Raw genomic sequence first — 13,810 nt, 5'->3', positions numbered from 1 at the left:
AATCTTTTTTTTCTTTCCTCATTCTGACATTTGATGTAAATATTTGACTGAAGCTCTGGACCTGTATATGCAGAATTATAAGCATTTTGTTACTGACACCTGATTGGATAACTGGATAATTGCACATACAAATATATTTTAGCTGTTCCTTACAAAGTGTCCACTGAGTATAAGAATTGTGAAAGCAATAAAACAATCGGGGTTTTGCTTTAATAGGAAAATAAGGAATGAAGAGGTGGTATTATTTATAAATATTTTTCCATTCGTGTAATTTGTCAGTACGTGTTTTATTTCCCTTACACCACAGAGTTTCGTTCAAAATTTGCAGTATATAAACTGAAATTTTGTATTAAATCTTAAGATTTTCCCCTGAATTACTCTGCACTGCAATCTGTCTAAACTGTGTCCACCTTTAATCCGTTACAATCGACACGAAATCCAATATTCAGTGTTAAATATTTTCTGACACAAGAACAAATTTCCACAAAATAAATCCAATCAGCCCCACGTGGAATGGATTAGTCTTTTCCCCAGAACCAAAGCCGATATCAGCCGGAAGTGCAAATTCAGACGAGGCAAATTTCACATGAACATCAAGCACCAATTTTGAGCCTCATTAAGCAAATGTGCATTTAAATCAAACCTGGAAAAAAAAGTCTGAGCAGGAGAATTTCCAGATTTAGCGGCATAGTCACATTAAACCGTCGATTGAAAGTTGAGAAGTTCAAGACAAAATATGAATATAAATCAACCTTTTAAAAAACTTGTGACAAGGTAATGTGGAGAACCCTAATGGAAGCAGCCAGAAGAAGAAGAAGAAGAAGAAGATTTATGGATGGATTAATGGATGGCTGGATGGATGGAAATGGTTCCCCATAAAGTAGATATAAATAAGAGGTTGTAACCTGGGATTAATAGTTTAAAGAGTGATAGCAGGAGTGATTTGTGATGGAAGAGTATCTGCGAGAGTGAAAGGGAAAGTTTATAGGACTGTGGTGAGACCTGAGATGTTGTACGGTTTAGAGACAGTGTCATTGAGTAAAAGACAGGAGGTGAAGCTGGAGGTAGCAGAGCTGAAGGTGTTGAGGTTTTCGTTGGGAGTGACGACGATGGACAGGATTAGAAATGAGTTTATTAGAGGGACGGCGCATGTAGGACGTTTTGAAGACAAGGTGAGGGAGGTGAGATTGAGATGGTTTGGACATGTGCAGAGGAGGGACATGGGGTATATCAGTAGGAGAATGCTGAGGATGGAGCCACCAGAAAGGAGGAAAAGAGGAAGACCAAGGAGGAGGTTTATGGATGTGGTGAGGGAAGACATGCAGGTAGTTGGTGTGAAAGAGGCAGATGTAGAGGACGGGGGGGTATGAAGACGGAATATCCGCTGTGGTGTGGTGTGGTGTAGGGTAGGGTAGGTAAGGGAAGGGAAAGGAAGGGAAGGAAGGGAAGAGATGAAAGAGACGAGACGAGACGAGATTTAAATTTTACGGTATTCCACATTTAAAGTCTATGAATGAGAAGTCAGTGGCTTTGACTGTAGATTGTTTTTGCAGAGAGGCAAAAAAAGAGTAGCAAATATTATTATTTTTATTTTAGTTTAAATCATGATTGGATGTATTGTAAATGTAAATCATATTCTGCATTATAAACCTCTAAACTCATTCACAGCACAATCACACAAAATTCAACATGTACCTTCTGATCATCAAACCACAGACTGAGCAAATATCTTAATCAAGAACAATATTCATCCCTCCAATACGGTTCTAAAGCAAACCGTCAAAAAAAAAATTATCTTTAATTTGTTCATTCAATTTGAATGCATTTCTGGCTATGAAGATGAAATCTTTGTTTGAACACTTTTCTGCATTCCTGTTTCAAGGCCTTTTCTATAGCCTTCATTCCTACAGTGACTCTTAATCCCACACTCAGGGTCAGTCCTTACAGGAGAAACAACTGTGACTGTCTGGAGCACCATCTAGAGCGGGGAACCTTATTACTCCACCTTCAGCAGTATGATGAAATAAAGTAGTGCTCAAAGTGTAGTCAGCATCTGAACAGCAGTATTGATTGATAGATAGATAGATAGATAGATAGATAGATAGATAGATAGATAGATAGATAGATAGATAGATAGATAGATAGATAGATAGATAGATAGATAGATAGATAGATAGATACAGACAGACAGACAGACAGACAGATAGATAGAGATAGATAGATAGATAGATAGATAGATAGATAGATAGATAGATAGATAGATAGATAGATAGATAGATAGATAGATAGATAGATACAGACAATATGGACAGATGGGCAGACAGACAGAAAGACAGAAAGATAGAGAGACAGAAAGACAGACATATCCTGGATTCTCCCAGGCTCGATTTTCCAAACGCGTTCACCATTTTCCCACAAAAAAGACGGAAGTTTCCTCCCGGCCGCCGTACTGTAGGTTACGCGTCTAAAAAAGTAAACAGTAGGTTTAATGACTGTTCTGGACATGCGTGTTTCTGTTATGTGAAATTTTCCTTCTTGAAATACACCAGAAAGGGTGAGTTTATTACTGATTCGGTTCTAAACCCGAGTAGAAAAGCGCCCTGGTGTTTACAGGTCATTTACAGCCTCGTGAACGCAGCTAACTGCTAGCCGGCTAGCTGCACGACACAAAGACTGCAGGTCAGTAATGTACAAGATCCCCAGTGTTTATATAAACACACACACACACAGACACACACACACACATAAATATATTACAGATTATATACTTTAAACAATAACGAGCACCATGTATCTTTACAGACGTGTTCTTCTCCCGAGCTCATAGCAGTTATCAAATCAAATCAAATCAAATTTTATTCATCACATACACATACATACAGGGTACGACATGTAGTGACATGTCTATCTATCTATCTATCTATCTATCTATCTATCTATCTATCTATCTATCTATCTATCTATCTACATGTAGTTACATGTGTGCGTTAAATCTCAATGTTTATATGAGTGATAGTTTTGTGCTTCAGTATAAAGGATGTATTATTATTATTTATTTATTATCGAAACGAAGCCAAAATAAATAATTGGATGTTATAATGGTTGATTAAACACATTTGTTTTATTTAAACATAAATTGAGCTTTAAACCATGATATATTGCATACTGAGGAATATACAGGAATATATGTGTATATTACAGGTATATAATATACACCCCTGGTGTGATAGATAGATAGATAGACAGACAGACAGACAGACAGACAGACAGACAGACGATTGTGGACAAAAAGGTGGATGGATGGATGGATGGATAGATGGATAGATGGATGGATGGATACAGTTCCATTATAGATCGGTTATATATATATGAGACTAGCTCTGATCTAGCTTTGTCTCCTTATCACCCAAATGAGGATGGATTCCACTTTTGAGGCTGGTTCCTCTCTAGGTTTCTCCCATCATTCATCTAAGGGAGTTTTTCCTGGTCACAGACACCCCCCAGGCTGCTCATCAGGGATAAACACACATCATTTATCTTAACTCTTAAGTTCTGTAAAGCTGCTTTTGAGACAATGTCCATTGTAAAAAGCGCTATAGAAATAAACTTGAACTCTTTCACAAAATGTCCTGCCTCAGAGGCCTTACAAACCTGGCAGTATAACTCGGTATTGAAGGTCTGGCAGATACACCGGCAACGGCAGCAACATTGTGGATTGTTGAGCACGTTAAAGATATTCCTGATTTCTCATGAAACGACTCGTTGCAAAATCCCCGTTAACTTGCAGAATCACGTCAAACGTCTCTGTAGCAGATTTGCCCAGTTTCATGCAGAATTTCACGTTTGCACTTTGTTCTAAATTGCTGTCTATGATATCGTGGTAACGCACGTGGTCAGAATAGCACCAGTTACACGGCTCCCAATCTACACAGCACAATGTTTTTTGGCGCACTGACTTATGAAGGTCGGTGCTCCCTGTGACCGTGCGTGCAGAGTTGTGCTGCCACCTGTTGGTGTGTTTACAAAACTACACTCAAAACGTTTTATACCACCTTGTATAATGATGCAAAATGTTTTCTTGGGCATTTTGAACAACCGATGCGTCAAATTAACTAAACATATGCGGCATGTGTATGTAATGCTGAGGCATGCATCGTTTTTTTATAAACATTTTTATTGCTGAAATTGCACACGATAATATCTGTGAAAAAATAAACCTATTTAGTGCATTTAATTGCCATATTGCATCAAAATGCAAATAAATAAGTACAAATATAAACATTGATTTCAAATTATTAATAAAAAATAAAAAACGGTAAATGCACCGTTTTTCATTCTGCCACGTTACCCGTCCAAAGCGAATCATTTGCCTCAATGATTTTTTTTTTGTATTCGAATAAGTCGAGGAATCGTTTCAGGCCCACTCGTATATTTTGGTACTTAAGTGGTCGTCCCAATGATTTAAGATCCGAGGAGAAACTTCTACGTGTCCCTTCACAGGTCGTTAGTGCTAGTAAAAAATTCCATCTCCACGTACAGATTCAGATGGACGTGGTGTGTTTCCGGCTGCCTGGCCACAGCGACGCCGCGCTGAGGAATATGAACTTTTTGCGGGAGCATCGGCACTTCTGCGACATCACCATCATGGCCGGAGGCAAGCAGATGTTCCGGGGTCACAAAGTGGTGCTGGCTGCCGGCTCGGCCTTCCTCAGGGACCAGTTTTTACTGAACCCTTCTGCGGAGCTGCAGGTAAAGACTGCGAGTCTTCATTTGAACGTGTCACTGAACCGGTAATCGTGAGGGGGTGAACTGTTGGCTTTTCTCCAGTCTATGAACAAGAAAAAAATCCTGCGAAACGGATTTCATCTGGTATTTATGGTTAAAGGCTGAGCTCCGAAATGATGCAGGTATCAATTATCTTTTAAAATAAAAATAAAAAACACCAAAAAGGACAAGTCTTTCCTCTCAGAAGTAACGAGAGGTGAGATGGTTTAATATTTGAAACTGGATTGATTGACATGAACCAATATTAACTGACCCTCTGGAAACTCCACCCCCTTTTTTCCTCCCCTAGTTTCACAGTAGGATCTGGTGTTCTCACCTGGACTCGATTTGCCCACCACCACCCTCACCCACTAGAATAATCCATGAGACAATGGAGAATGTTTTGAGTTTTTAATATCTAATCAAATCACATAATGCCTTTAGTGGACTTTGGGCACCAGACTTTTCCAGCCGTATGTATATTGTTCTGGAGACAATTTTTGGATGTGGTAGAATGAAATTTGGGTACTTCTGATCGAATTAGGAGTAACAGAATGAGTTTTTCTGCAGCACGTGTCAGTGCTTCACAGCTCCACCGTGATCCGCGAGCTGCTGCAGTCCTGCTACACGGGCATCCTGCAGTTCAGTGCCAAAGAGATTGTAAATTACCTAACGGCCGCCAGCTACCTCCAGATGGAGCACGTGGTGGAGAAGTGCCGAGTGGCCCTGAGTCAGTACCTGCAGTCGAAGAGCAGTTCAGGGGTGAGTCCGATTTCAATCCAGCACGTTCTGATTATTTATATTTTTTGTCTTTGTGTTGGATTCATTTGGAGATTCTGTCTTTCTCTTCAGTCTGTAAAAACAGAAGAGTCCCAGGTTATAGCGGCGATTGTCAGCGGAAGCACGCGTTCTCTGGACGATATGTCGCCTCCTGCTGAACGCGCCTCGTCGCTGCAGCCTCACAGCTCGGAGGGGGAGCCGCAGGTCTCTGGAGTTCAACATGCCGGCGTTCAGCACAAAGACGAGGTGGATTTGTCCGTGCCGCGGGTAAATATCCGTTCAAGCCCAGGCCAAGACCTAGAAGAAAATAATTCCGCTTTAAATTCACACATTCCCTTCAGAGTCTTTGCAGATATTTGACTAACGCGTGATTGTTGCAGCTTCGAACCTCGGAGCACTCCGGAGTCATCGAGGACGAAGAGAGCAAGAACGACTTCATGTTCGACGTTCGGATCAGGGATGAGCACCACCACGGCGCACAGGACAACCCAGGGGTCCACGAGGACGTCGGAGACGGAGCGGACATGTTAGCCGTAAGCCAGGTCTCGCATCTCCACGCGGAGGATCTGGGCAGGGACGAGGTCGGGGTGCCAGGCAGTAGCCCGAGAGGTGGAGTACGTATCTGGAGGCGGAGATTCGGGGAGCCTAGGGGCAGCCGTGGGCGGGGCTTCAAGCACAGGAAGCGCTACACTTACCGCGAACGCAGGCCTTTGGGGAATTTCCAGCAGGCTTGGCGCTTCCCCACCTCCGAAGAGATCATGGGGAGTTTCGGGGCAGGGATCGGACAAGACTACTTGGCTCTCGGGGAGGGTCCGATGCGGGTGGATTACCAGCCTTCGGAATGCCAAGAAGACACGGCGGGTTCAGACAGCGGCCCTGGGCACTTTATAATGGATGGCACCAGCCCCGAAGACAACGTAGGAGTCGTATCTTTGGCCACTAACGGAGAGGACGGAGGCGAGGACTCCGTGGCGGTGGTGGGCTCCACGTCGTGCGTGACGGGCTCCGTGGCGTGCGAGCAGTGCGGCCTGGCGTTTTCTTCTGTCGACGATTTAGCCGTGCACTCGCGCTCCACCCACTTGCTGTACGTGTGCCCGTGCTGCGGCAAACACTTCAGCCAGACGAGCAACCTGAACCGCCACATGGCCGTCCACCGCTCGGCCAAGCTCCACAGCTGCCCGCTGTGCCACAAGACCTTCACGCAAAAGTCCACGCTCTCCGACCACATGAACATGCACAGCGGACAGCGGCCCCACGTCTGCGCCTTCTGCCGCATCTGCTTCGCACACAAACCCGCTCTCCGGCGCCACCTAAAGGAGCAGCACGGCAAGACCACCGCCCAGAACTACCTGGAGATCCAGAGGGAGTGCGAGGAACCGGCTATAGGAGGAGGAGTTTAAGAGGATTTCAGCAGAAATCAAACGTAGCATTGCAGATGTGTATAGGGGACAGTTTGAGGGTGAGGAGTTAGGGCCAGAGTCTGACGACGTCGTCTGCTCGATCTCAGGCAGCTCGCATTGAGGAGAGGAAACGTATTTTAGAGGTTTTCATTTTCCATTTTATTATATAGTCTCCTTTTTTTATACACTAGAACTAACAGGTTCATTTAAAGAAAACATGTCCCGGGTCCTTCAACCTTTATTTTATTCTGGTTGAAACCTCTGGATCGAGTCTGTCTCACTATAAACTATATTATAGTGACTGCTGTTTTTTGTGTTTGAGCACAAAAAAAGAAATTAATTACTCAGTATTATAACTAGTTTGCCACAGCAAATCACGTTTATAAAGTTTACTTTAAACTTTATACCTCCAACATATAGGAGGAACATCAGGCCTCATTTTTTAGGCTGGATATGAATTTTTTTTTTTTTTAAAGACGATTGGGGGGGGAATAGACATTAAACTAAAGCATTTGTGTGTATTTTTCCGTATTTTATTTTAGTATTATTTATCTTTCTTACTTATCCATATTCTCACTACATGTAATAGGGTCTATATAGCAGTTAAATATCCAATAGAAATTTGTATATCACCAGATGCACACTCAGTATTCCTTCAGTATTTCCTCACTCCGGTTTACAAATCTAAGCTCAAAGCCCAGGTTTTAATGCGAAATCGTTGGAAAACTGCTTAAAAAAAAAAAAAAACATTATTACATTCCTTAAATACGGCTCCAGAGCTGAACTCGGGAAGAACGAACGTCTCAGCGGGTCATTTGTGTTCGACACATCCAGAGACACGAGGAGCCTGGAAATCCCGAAGTCAGTGCCTGGCCTTAAATCCGAATAGTCTGATTAGTTACGTTGACGGCTCACACGCCAAAGTCTCGTTCCGTTTCGATAACAAGGATTTGGTTCTTGAGACCCGAAGACATCCGTGTCCGTGCCTCATTAACAAATTAGCATCTGAACACTGTGCTGACGGAACTGCGTTGCGGAGAATAAAAAAAAAAACCTAATTTGTCTGTATGTGTAATCAAGTAAATAGCCTGTGACTAGTCGAATAAACTAGTTAGCAAAGTAACGTTGTAATCGAGTGTAACGTTTCATGTTGTGTCTTTAACTACAGTATGTTGTCGTGTACAATCAATTAAAAGAAAACAGGCTTTAACGGATTTCTTTCTCCTTCTTTTAGCGTAAAAACATTCCAGACCTTTTCTTTATTTTCTTACCACGGTGTGCTTGTGTTCTTGATTCTGATTGGTTGAATTTCTAGAACAGAGATCCGGGGAGTCATTACAGCGATCGTTAGATTTTTTTTCTTAAACAAACAAATTACAACTACAACATGCGTTACGTTACAATCTCTGATGTATGTCAGAGTCAGAAATGGGGTTTTTTTTTAATTTATTTTTTTTTATAATGAGTCGCACGATAGGGGGCGCTATAACCAATCACAACTGTGTAGATCCAGTCTGCCCTTTGGCCACGTCCACACCAATACGCTCGACTGGTACCACCTTCTCTCAGAATAAGAGGTAAGTGTACGTCAAAGATCTTCTCTGTTCTGGCACCGAGGTGGTGGAATAAGCCTTTGTTTTATACAAATTCTTATATATTTTTAGAAAACCTGCATAAGGCAAATGTACGGAAAAAATCAAGGCAAATCAAATTCCACAATTTTCCAAAATGCGTAGGAACCCTGTCGATATTATTAACACTGGGGTTTCTAGACCTGCTTATTTTTCAAGAATGGTGACTTTTTTCTCTGTAAGAGGAGCCGTCCAATTAGCTTTTTCTTTTTCTGGAATGAGTCTCCAGTGTCAGTCAGAACGAGCGCTAAACCTTTTTTTGTTTGTTTTTTTTAATATACAAGAAGGTCGATTCTTAGTAATATAAACTTGCATTTTTATTTTGGGAAAACAGAGTAATCAGCAAAACATTCCCGACGTTTTACAACATTAAATAGATCGTGGAGGGGGAAAAAAGCGGTTTTCTCGAACGGGTGTAAGAAGACATGCTTCAGGATGTAGTCTGAAAAGTAAACAATCTTTCTTATCCCTGGTGATTTCCTTTAACAGCTCGGCCTGTTAATTCCCGACTCGTACGCAGCCTTCGTGTTTATTGAGCCGAAAAACAATACAGCTGACTACTGTATGCACTTTAAACACGTGTTCTGCACACTCAGCAATTTCACAACTTTGATTTGCGTCAAAGAAAAAAAAAAAAAAACACGGACTAATCATAAAACCGATTCAAATGCTCAGAAGTATTCTTCACTGTAGACGACTTGATTTCGCTTGTCCCTGTACGAGCCTTTGGCGCTGTTCTGTACGGCTGCAAAAAAAGAAAAAAAAGAAAAAAAGATTTATGTAAAAACATTAAAGGAACCAGGGTTTCTACAGGTTTCACAAAATCAAGACATGAAATTTACGACCTGTATCACAAAAACACACTAGTAGATACTAATAGCTATTAAGGATACTTCATGTAAATATTTTCCTCACCTTTGTTTTAAAGGAAAACGAAAGTTCTTGCTTGAATGATATTGTTTCTACCTTGGTGGGCGTGGTCTAAGATAGCCCTGCCCCCCTTGGATGGTGTGGGTTTTTTTATTTGTTTTTTGGCTTTACTCTGTCCCCCAGTGTAACAAACAAAACAAGGTTGGATATTAGAATGTGTCACTCACCCAGAGACCCCCACACCGACTTCCCCGTAGCGGCGTCCAGCATGGGCTGCTTCCTAGCGATGCTGACTTTGATAGTGACGTCTCCCACTGTGCTGTTATTCAGCTAAAATCAGAGGAAGCGTATTAGCATCTGGTACAGTGTTCGTAAAAAGGGTGTGTAAGTACTGGGATTCAGCGCTGACCTCTACGACTGCCTGATCGGCCGACTCCATCTTCTCAAAAGTGACGAACGCGCAACTGGGAGAGGAACAACAACAACAACAATTTTTTTTTTCATCCCTACGCCTGACTGATGTATGTTCAGTAATAGGAATGTAAAAAACAGAGCCTTGCAGCGTGTCACAATCGTATTCCTGATCGATGATGTTTTCCTTCATAGTCACAGAGATCAAAGATCTCGGTCATACTTGCGTGGCGAGTCCATGGACAGGTCGATGATGGTGCCGTGCTGAGAGAACGCCGTACGCAGACTCTCCTCCACCATGCCTGCACCGTAAACGTACACCGTGTTTCCTTTCCGCAAGCCTCGCCGCTCCGGGTACGAGTCGGTACCTGCACACGTGCACAATTTTTAATGCATTCGTTACGGCAATTACAAAAAATTCATTATTATGGTGTTCTTGGTATTATTATGGGATGTACGTCGGAAGGCTCCATCTCTGTCCCGGTTTTGATCCCGTTCTCTCTCTCGTTCCCTGTCCCGCTCTCTGTCTCCGTCTCGACTCCTGTCCCTATTCCGCTCTCGTTCTCTGTCTCGGCCCCGATCTCGCTCTCGGTCTCGCTCTCGGTCTCGCTCTCGATCTCTTTCCAGATCTTTGTCCCGCTCTCGCTCCAAATCCCGGCCGGGCTCCGCTCCGCCTTCGTCCACTTCACGCGGGCGGTCAGACGGCCCGACGAAGCTGCAGCGGGAAGGTGAGACGACGCTTATTATCACAAAGTGTCCAAACTACTTCTATACAGTGATGCCATGTCAGCTCACCTGTCATACAGAGCCTTCCTGTGGGTTCTTTTGTTCAACTAGAAAAGAAAAAACAGTCGATCCGTTTACATTTTTTTGGCAGAATAATAAAACTGCTACTAATGAAATCGTAAAAATCGGCTTCACCTCAGAAAGCTCCTCGTCTGTAGAGACGCTTCTCTGAAAGGGCAGGAACGCTGGAACTGGTCCTTTCTCAGGATCCTGATATTACAAAACGAATACGCGGTTAGCGACTGGACTTGAACGAGCCCTAAATTCTTCTTCTTTATTTTCTTCCAAAGTATAATCTTTCACTTCCACATAGTTGAAAAATAAAATCCGTTTGGCATCTGTGCTAACAGGAAGCTGATTGGCTGTTGCTCGTTGGTCACATCTGTAGTCGTAATACAGCGAATTATAGACATTTCTAAGACCTAAAATATATTTTATATTTTCGACATTTTAAGACTCTGTGGAAACCCTGATCCAGATGAAATTTTATGCAAACCAGGAAAGCGACAACTCTTCAACAAACATGTTGGTTTCTTACCTTTAATTTTCCCTCGAGTGTTCGAGATCGCTTGAATCCAGAGTTCTTGTTCTCGGATTTGATGGCGCTGATGGCGCCCGATTTGATGAGCATCTTGGCCTGCTCCGTGGCCGTAGCGGTGTCCACCACAGGCTGATCTGACAAGGCTTAGAGGACAGAGTACCACCGAATATTACACTCCTTTTCTCACGACATTAATCACAAATAGTCATGAACTGGTATTAACTCGTCCCGTCTACGACTTTTGTACGGATTCACACTCGGTTTGGTGCGACAGCCAGGAATGAAGCTGTGACTCACTGCGTTTCAGGCCGGCCTGGCTCGTCTGACTGCTGGAGCTCTGCTTCTTCAGTGCCAGCAGGGCTTTTTTCTGCCATGAAAAATAAAAACAACACAGTAAAACAGTGCTTACAGGGACATAATATAAATGGAACTGCTACTAATTTGTTAACGCATGTACAATCAAATCATTTTTAATACAGATATTACACATTTAATTAACATTAAAACCCAATTAGTCGAAGCAGAATTATAGTCATATAATCCCTCAGGTTTGTTTCTGTGTAAATGCAGGTAATTTGAATACATTGACGTCATTTGGCAGATGCCCCTCTTACGTTGCACATGAGCAGCTATGGGGGTTAAGGGCCTTGCTCAGGGGCCCCGGGGTGGCTGGGATTTAAACTCAACCTTTAGATTCAAGTCCAATGCTTTAAACACATAAGCTACCATCCCTACATATACTGTATATAAATTAATTTCCATAGGATTACGTCACATATATATGGATCCGCTGTGGCGCCCCCTAATGGGAGAAGCCGGAAGAAGAAAAAAAATATATGGAATTTTTTATTATTAATCTTCTTCCATTCGAAGCACAAACGCAATTACATTGTGTATAAATGCAACACTAAACAGTTCCTAAAATGTTGCACATTCACACATCACATGCGGAGCATTAAAACGCGTTTCCACCTTTTTCTTCAATTTCGCGTATTTCTTCTGCAGAGTTTCCTCGTCCTCCGTCAGTGAGTTTGGAAACAGCGCCATGTTCCAGTCAGACTGCAGAAGCGAACAAAATATTACAGAATATTCGTTATTTATAACCTTCACAACAAACTAACCTGAGCTGCAGGTATCACATTGTGCTAACTGCTAAACTCCAAGTGCTTTCAGGATGTTAGCAAGATAATAAACACAACACATTTAGTGCTACATTCAGAAATATTGTTCAACTTTTACAAGCATTTCACTGCATAACAATAAATAAATAAAAAAAAAGAAAAAGAAAAGAAAGCTTCGTTACTTTCTCCTTCGTTAATTTCTCCTGGATTCAGTATTTGAGGCGCGCACTTTTTGAACGTCATACGACGAGCAGTTATGACGTCATTTGTTGTCTTTTGTATTGGGACGAGAAAAGGTTTCCCATGGATCTTTTATATTATTATATTATATTATATTATATTATATTATATTATATTATATTATATTATATTATATTATATTATATTATATTATATCATGATATCCCTGCTTCATATCATATCTATAAGTACTGCATCAGAACTGTCAGTCATCACATTATCTGTATATGTTACACACACTACTGCTGCTGTATATTATACTAAACCTCTAAAGTAAACCCTTTATCATACCTGACGCACAATACTGTTATTTGCACTACCATGCATTCTCACACTTCATGTACATCACTGATCTGTCATATAATCTGTATCCCTATTTAATACTCGTACTGTCTATATTGTGTTTTATAGTTTGTTTTTGTCTTGTCTTGTCAGTTCTGTCTTGTATAGTCCAAGCTAAATGTGTAGTGTTATTTATGTCTGTACTTTGAGAGTCACAAACAGCTGAAACCAAATTATTTGTGTGTCAACACACTGTTAATAAACCTGATTCTTATTCTGATCACATTACATTACATTACATTACATTACATTACATTACATTATATTATATTATATTATATTATATTATATTATATTATATTATATTATATTATGGGGAGAGTGGTGGCTCCAGCGGTTAAGGCGCTGGGTTGCCGATCGGAAGGTCGGGGGTTCGAGCCCCGGTATCGCCAAGCTGCCATTCTTGGGCCCTTGAGCAAGGCCCTTAACCCTCTATGCTCCAGGGGTCCCTTACGAGGGAAATATCAAGGTCCGTGACGTTGGGCCGCCTTCCAGTGGGCTCACCACCTGCAGGAGGGACCGTAAGGGACGGTGCTGTGAGGATTGGGCAGCAGTCGAAGGGGGGGGCCTACTTAGACTGCTGCCCCCGCGACCCGAATTACGGATAAGCGGGAGAAAATGAATGAATGAATGAATATTATATTATATTATATTATATTATATTATATTATATTATATTATATTATATTATATTATATTATATTGAAATTTTCGACTCCTGAGCATCAAATACATATTTGTTGGTCCATATGCGGTTGTTCTCCAAAAACTTGCCACAAAATTGTAAGCAAATGATTGTTTCACTGTTTTTGGATGCTGTACATACATAGTCAAAGTCCCTTGTAGAATATGGTACTTTACCAGCATCACCAACCAAACCTGAACAATCTGGAACAAATCATCCAAGTAGAACGGACATAAAAT

General features: G+C 41.7%; 2 protein-coding genes across 3 annotated transcripts; one reads left to right on the top strand and one right to left on the bottom strand.

Moving 5' to 3' along the window:
- The first annotated feature begins 2,212 nt into the window (after positions 1–2,212).
- On the top strand, positions 2,213–8,154 carry LOC310727223 (zinc finger and BTB domain-containing protein 12-like). Of its 2 annotated transcripts, none has more exons than XM_083543464.1 (5): positions 2,213–2,679; positions 4,540–4,749; positions 5,335–5,526; positions 5,617–5,811; positions 5,925–8,154. In XM_083543464.1, the coding sequence occupies exons 2-5, from the start codon at positions 4,546–4,548 to the stop codon at positions 6,942–6,944; spliced, it is 1,611 nt and encodes a 536-aa protein (XP_083399590.1). In that variant the 5' UTR covers positions 2,213–2,679; positions 4,540–4,545; the 3' UTR covers positions 6,945–8,154. The 2 variants fall into 2 exon arrangements, with proteins under 2 accessions (XP_083399590.1, XP_083399591.1); XM_083543465.1 differs by having other exon boundaries at positions 2,422–2,554.
- Positions 8,155–8,867: 713 nt separating this feature from the next.
- nelfe (negative elongation factor complex member E) lies at positions 8,868–12,573 on the bottom strand. Its single transcript, XM_083543466.1, has 11 exons — positions 12,487–12,573; positions 12,156–12,242; positions 11,481–11,550; positions 11,181–11,326; positions 10,778–10,852; positions 10,652–10,689; positions 10,315–10,571; positions 10,080–10,224; positions 9,855–9,909; positions 9,673–9,775; positions 8,868–9,320 (listed from the first exon to the last, which is right to left on the bottom strand). Exons 2-11 carry the CDS (start codon positions 12,228–12,230, stop codon positions 9,247–9,249), a joined length of 1,038 nt encoding a protein of 345 aa, XP_083399592.1. The 5' UTR covers positions 12,231–12,242; positions 12,487–12,573; the 3' UTR covers positions 8,868–9,246.
- Between the last annotated feature and the right edge of the window lie 1,237 nt (positions 12,574–13,810).

Source organism: Silurus aristotelis (assembly GCF_946808225.1).
Source record: "Silurus aristotelis genome assembly, chromosome: 6".
In the NCBI taxonomy this organism is placed as follows: domain Eukaryota; kingdom Metazoa; phylum Chordata; class Actinopteri; order Siluriformes; family Siluridae; genus Silurus; species Silurus aristotelis.
The sequence above is the reverse complement of the archived record's forward strand: the minus strand, read 5'-3'. Positions and strand labels throughout refer to the sequence as shown.

What these genes read in the sequence shown, in the direction of transcription:
- LOC310727223 (XM_083543464.1), top strand. Translation starts at nt 4,546, where the DNA reads ATGGACGTGGTGTGTTTCCGGCTGCCTGGCCACAGCGACGCCGCGCTG. An exon ending in ACCCTTCTGCGGAGCTGCAG is followed by an intron (nt 4,750 to 5,334) that starts GTAAAGACTGCG and finishes GTTTTTCTGCAG; the next exon opens with CACGTGTCAGTGCTTCACAG. An exon ending in AGTCGAAGAGCAGTTCAGGG is followed by an intron (nt 5,527 to 5,616) that starts GTGAGTCCGATT and finishes CTTTCTCTTCAG; the next exon opens with TCTGTAAAAACAGAAGAGTC.
- nelfe (XM_083543466.1), bottom strand. Translation starts at nt 12,230, where the DNA reads ATGGCGCTGTTTCCAAACTCACTGACGGAGGACGAGGAAACTCTGCAG. An exon ending in CCGATCAGGCAGTCGTAGAG is followed by an intron (nt 9,776 to 9,854) that starts GTCAGCGCTGAA and finishes CTCTGATTTTAG; the next exon opens with CTGAATAACAGCACAGTGGG. An exon ending in GTCGGTGTGGGGGTCTCTGG is followed by an intron (nt 9,321 to 9,672) that starts GTGAGTGACACA and finishes CTTTTTTTGCAG; the next exon opens with CCGTACAGAACAGCGCCAAA.